This window comes from Bos taurus, chromosome X (genome assembly GCF_002263795.3).
Source record: "Bos taurus isolate L1 Dominette 01449 registration number 42190680 breed Hereford chromosome X, ARS-UCD2.0, whole genome shotgun sequence".
Taxonomy (NCBI): domain Eukaryota; kingdom Metazoa; phylum Chordata; class Mammalia; order Artiodactyla; family Bovidae; genus Bos; species Bos taurus.
This window is the reverse complement of record NC_037357.1, coordinates 36,380,730-36,386,373: the sequence shown is the minus strand read 5'-3', so window position 1 is coordinate 36,386,373 and position 5,644 is coordinate 36,380,730. Positions and strand designations below refer to the sequence as shown.

Genomic DNA, 5,644 nt, shown 5'->3' with positions numbered 1-5,644 from the left:
GCTGAGACATGGGGATGGCCACCCTCAGGGAAACATGGGCCCCGAGGATTGCTCCACCTTCCCAGGCTGCTGCATCCCATGGTAAGCTTCATTTCCTGTCACACTCTGACATGTGTGACAGACCCATTTTCTTCCATACATATTATCTCTCAGATTTGCTTTCTCATACTGAGTCAGATTATCTGTCACACACACTCTTTCTGTAATATTCCTGTGTCACTCTATAATGCTCTTTCCATCACATTTTTTCTCTCTCACACCTGATCTCTCCTAGACTCTATCTCTGACACTTTGTGTGCCACACACTCATGCTGTCATGGTATCTGTGAGAGAGTTAACTCAGTCAGGTTGCTAGGGAGACAAAGGCTTTTAAGGAGGAGGTGAACACTCTTTCTTTTTCACATTCTTTTTCCTTAGACATGGAGGCCTGGCAGGCAGCAGAATCTCTTGCTCAAGAACATGCTTTGTTTGAGCTCAGAACCTGTGTTATGGGAGAAGGTCTGGGTAAAACTTCCATGGCCTTGAGCTCTGGGTTAACCCATTTCTTCTGGTGAATATCCTGGTGAATATCCTGCTGATGTCATCCTCGGATATATGTTATGGGAAAGAGTCTGGGCAAAATTTTCATAGCCTTGAGTTATCCTTTTCTCTATACGCATCCTTTTTCTCTGTGCCCAAGCCACGCTCTTCCCAATCAGTTTCATCAGTAATAGAGCTGATATATAGGTTGAAACACAAGCAAGGAGGATGTGTCAAAGGCTGCAGATGGTAAGCTGGACCTGTTTGAAAGGAGTGAGAAAGGACTCCCAGCAGGCGTGAGTGAATGGTGTCAGAAAAGTATATAATGCTGTGCTTAAACTAGCAAACTGGGTACTCTTTCTACCCTGTTCTGATATCGATCTTAGAAGCTTTTTCTATAACATTCACTTGAATTAAATTTCTACTACACAAAGCTCTGAGTGACTGAACCTGCGTCTCTTGCTTCTGGAATTAAATGTTTTCCTTTGGAGACCATGGATCTGGAGGCACCGTTCACCATTCACTGTACACATTAAGTTATCATCTATCAATCTGGGGGCTCGCTACCTCTATACTATCATCTGCATCTTAGTCTCTTCCCATCACATTCTGTTCTTTGAAATTCCTGTCCCAATCACACATTCCCTCTGTCACACTCACTCAAAACCATGCACCGGTCACAGTGGTAAACTCTCTGAGAAACTCATTCTATCATAGTGCCTTTCCTTCATACTTCTGTCACTCTCTCGTCACACACAGTACTTGTCACTGGCATTATCATTTTCCTTTGCAGATCTCACCATTCAGACCCAAGTTAAGTCCCGTGCCTGATGGAGCTCTATGGTCATCATAGTTTTGAGAAATGCAGGAACCAAAACGCACAAGACTTTGAGCCGCTGGTGTTGGGGAGAGAGTGGGTGTGTGTGATTTGTGTGGAGGAGACCTGCATCATGGGAGACAGGATACCGACATGGCAATACTGTCTGAAAACTGACTTGATGGATGAACACATGGAAAGCACATGAAACAGTGCATGGGCTGCAGCAAGTGTTAGCTATCACTACAGATGAAGAGCACAGGTACAGATGTGGAGTGGGCAGAGGGAGGACGCTGGTGGGTCATGTGGCTTAGTCCCTTGCCCTCTAGGCCATCATAGTCTAGTGAGCCCCCTTCTACAGCACGACTATCCTTACAAATGTCCCCCCAACCTGACAGTGGGCCCCTGAGGGAGAGATGTGTCCAGGTTCCCCGCTGGGGTCCTCTAAGCCACAGAGCAGGGAACAGACACAGGCATTAGACAGGATCTACCCACACCCTAAAACTGACTTGGAGCCAGATTGGAGAGAAACTGGGTAGGTGTGAAGGTGGACAGGGATGCCCCACCCCTGGGCAGCCACTGCCCGGTCCTCTCTCCCTGCACTGGGGGTGGGCAAAGGCTGCTGGCCTTGGATTTGAGAGCTGAGCGGACTCTCCAGCCAGGGGGTGGGGCTCAGGGACGGGAGAGGGCAAGAGACTGGGCAGTGTCCAGGGGAACATTGCTCTTCCCCCAGTCCTTGAGCGTATCAGGTTCCTCCGGTGCTTCTGAGGGGTCCCTGCATTCTGTGTGCCTGGAGCCCCAGGCAGCCCAGCCCCATGCCATCCCCAGTGAGTGCAACAGCAGTCCCCGCTTCCCTCCCCCAAGCAGGCAGGCACAGCAGGCTCCGCATCCCTGGTATCATGCCTCCAGGGCCGGGCCACCTCAGTCCCATGTGAAGGCACCTGTGTAAGCACAGAAGCAGACACATATGCCCATGTGAATGCATCTCAACCATGCTCTCTTTGACACACACATGTACACAGGGACACACCCATGTGCATGCACCTGACCACACACTCTCTTGCAACCAAACATACATGCCCATGTGCAAGCACCTCCACACACAGACACATGCACACGCCTATGTGCTGGAATCTGTGTATGTGCTCTCTCTCTGAAACACACCCACGCACACGCCGATGGGCAGGCACCTATGTAAGGGTACTCTCTCGAGCACACACACAGATACACACATTCACATGCCTATGTGCGTGAATCTGTGCACGTGCTGTCTCTTACAAACACACCCATACAGATGCCCATCTGCATGCACCTGCCCCTGCGCTCATGCACACAGACGCACATACACGCACGTGAGCTATGTGTGAGACACCAGAGGGACAGACCAGCCCTGACCCAGGGGTGCCCGACTCACTTCTGGGAGTCGATGACAGGGGCCTGCGCTCAGCAGGATGGTCACCTGTGAGCGACGCCAGGCTGGCTGCAGCACAGACATGGAGGTGCACAGGGACCAGGGCTTACTTGGGGTTTGCAAGCTTGGAGTGGCAACGGTCAGGTTCCCTGAAGAGTGGGGCAAGGTCTGTTTGAGCATGCGCACTGAGGAGCTGTCCCCACACTAAAGGGTGGCTGCTGCTAAGTCGTTCCAGTCGTGGCCGACTCTGTGCAACCCCATAGACGGCAGCCCCCCAGACCCCCCGTCCCTGGGATTCTCCAGGCAAGAACACTGGAGTGGGTTGCCATTTCCTTCTCCAATGCATGAAAGTGAAAAGGGAAAGTGAAGTCGCTCAGTCGTGTCCGACTCTTAGCGACCCCATGGACTGCAGCCCACCAGGCTCCTCCGTCCATGGGATTCTCCGGGCAAGAGTACTGGAGTGGGGTGCCATTGCCCTGGAGCACCACCATTTACCAGGTTTCCAGGCCCGAGGCAGGGCTGACACAGAGAGCCCAGACCACGTGGGTATGTGTGTCTGCGCATGCGCGTTGGGGCTACACGGCACGCTAACGCGCGAAGTTTCAGCAGGGGGCACCCATTGCCTGAGAGCCTGCAGTCATCACGGGAACCGATGGTTGGTGGGAACCAATCGTGAGGCAGGACCAGAGTGTGTGTGCGCAGGCGCTCTGCCCGTGCTGAGTTTCAGGTCACAGTACAGAGCTGGGATCTGTAGGGACGGTTCAGTCTTTCCTGAGGCGGAGGGAGGGGGAGAGGGTTTCAAGATGGAGTCCGAGGCACATGGTGGAGGAGCCATGAGGGCAGCCGATGAAGACGCAGGTGCCGTGGCCTCTGCAGCGGGTACAGCACATGGCGGCCAAGGTGTGCCGGGTGGTGCTGCTGGCCACAATGGCCCTGGCATCCCAGCTGGCCCTGGAGACGCCGTCAGTCGAGAAGTGCCTGCCGGCTCCGGTGACAGGGCTGATCCCAGAGGCCCCAGCGCTGCAGGAGAGTCAGGTGGCGCAGCCGCTGCCATTCCGCAGATCCCAGGGCCACCCAACGCACCAGGGCCTGGTGGAGACACTGCACCCGGAGCCAGAGTTCTGAGTAACCGAGTCTTCCAGTTGTATCCTATTCCAGGAGCCCCGGTGGGCCAGGCGGCTGCGAGGGTTGGGGTGTGGGCTAGGGGTGGTTTGGAGGGTTGCAGGTTGCGGAGCCTAAAGTATAGGAAGAGGGTACTCTGGGAGGCTGGAGGGTATGGGTCAGGGGTGGTCTGGCTCTCAGTGCATGGTGGTGAGGAAAAACACCCTGAAGTGATCCAGAGGGTTGAGCGGTGATATGCAGGGAGTCCTGTGGTGGCCTTGTGGGAGAAGGTGGGTCTCCGTGAGCAGGGAGCCTGACATACAGGCAAAATGACGAGTGTGGATAGTGGTGAGGAAAAGCAATCTGAAGGGAACTAGAGGGTCGGGCGGTGATATGCAGGGTGTTTGGCGGCGGCCATGAGGGAGAAGGCGGGTCTCCTCGAGCCCAGGGAGCCTGAAATACAGCCAAAATGACTGGTGTGGATGGTGCCTTAACCGTATTTCCACCAGCAGCTTCGGCATACCTTTCTCATCATACGCGGAGGCGGACAACGCGCGCCGCCTCCTGACTCGACTTACTCAACTGCGATGGCCGGTTCAGAGGGAGCTCTACATTAATGGCCACATGTTGGTTCTGTGAGTTCTAAAGGGGGCCGGGGCGAGGGAGGGAGTGGTGGGTGGTGACCAGTCTAGGCGCAGGAGGAGCCATAATGGTGGGTTAGGCCTAGAGGAGAAGTGTGGTGCTCTGGGCTTGGTCAGTGAGCGGGGACAGAGGGAGGACATGCTCTTCCTCCTCAGCGGGAACATGAATTTCATTTTCCCTCCCTTTTAGCCGACTGACTGCTGAAGACCATGCCCTGCTCCAGATGGCCATCCACTTCTGTCTGGAGCAGGCTTCCCTGGTGATGTGGATCTTGCAGAACTTCGTGCCCCACCTTTTTCCTCAGTCTCAGCACAGAAGAGAGCCTTAAAACTAGCCTATGTGCCCTAGTCTCAAATGTTATTCCCAAGAGCATTGCTTTCTGCAGTAGTTTGATCGGGCTTCATCTTGTGCCTGTGCTGCTGCTTGTGGGCTCAAGGTCCACATAGTTTGTTTGGGGATTGTGAACTGCAGAAAATAAAAGTGAGCTGTCTCTGACTTTAATTTTAGCTTGTTCACTTCCTAACGTTGCATTCATCTTCTGGTTGGAGGGAAGGTTCTCAGATCCAGATATCCAAGGAGTACAACCCAAGTGAAGACGATGTATGTAAGAAGTGGGAGAATAAGAAAGTTGTTTATTGCCATTCAGTATTGATTTTTAAATATTTTGTCAGTTCTATAGTTACATTTATATACTAAGATATAGTGCCAGAACATTGCTGTTCAGTCTCTAACTAGTGCCCAACTCTTTGCAACCCCATAGACTGTAGCACACCAGGCTCTGTGTCCCTGCTTTCTCCTGGAGTCTGTTCAACTTCGTGCTCATTGAGTGGGTTATGCTGTCAAACCATCTCATCCTCTATCCTCTCATCCTCCTTTTGCCTTCAATCTCTCCCAACATCAGGGTCTTTTCCAGTGAGTCACCTTTTCACATCTGCTGGCCAAAGTGTTGAAGCTTCAGGTTCAGCATCAGTCCTTCCAATGAAAATTCAGGACTGATTTCCTTTAGGATTGACTGGTTTGATCTTGTAGTCCAAGGCACTCTTAGGAGTATCCTTGAATCCTGAAACCATGCTAAACTCATTAATTAATTGCAATAGCTATTTTGTAGATCTCATTGAGCTTCCTACACAGACAATCATTTTGTCTGTAAATAC

General features: G+C 52.4%; 1 protein-coding gene across 1 annotated transcript; it reads left to right on the top strand.

Moving 5' to 3' along the window:
- The first annotated feature begins 2,787 nt into the window (after positions 1-2,787).
- LOC101902201 (uncharacterized) lies at positions 2,788-5,263 on the top strand. The gene is made up of 3 exons (XM_010821631.4): positions 2,788-3,891; positions 4,358-4,483; positions 4,680-5,263. Exons 1-3 carry the CDS (start codon positions 3,092-3,094, stop codon positions 4,816-4,818), a joined length of 1,065 nt encoding a protein of 354 aa, XP_010819933.3. The 5' UTR covers positions 2,788-3,091; the 3' UTR covers positions 4,819-5,263.
- Positions 5,264-5,644: the final 381 nt, after the last annotated feature.

Bases quoted from the DNA above. Each gene is read 5' to 3' on its own strand.
- LOC101902201 (XM_010821631.4), top strand. From the start codon at position 3,092: ATGAAAGTGAAAAGGGAAAGTGAAGTCGCTCAGTCGTGTCCGACTCTT. The intron at 3,892-4,357 runs GTATCCTATTCC...TATTTCCACCAG, and splicing joins AGTAACCGAGTCTTCCAGTT to CAGCTTCGGCATACCTTTCT. The intron at 4,484-4,679 runs GTGAGTTCTAAA...CCTCCCTTTTAG, and splicing joins AATGGCCACATGTTGGTTCT to CCGACTGACTGCTGAAGACC.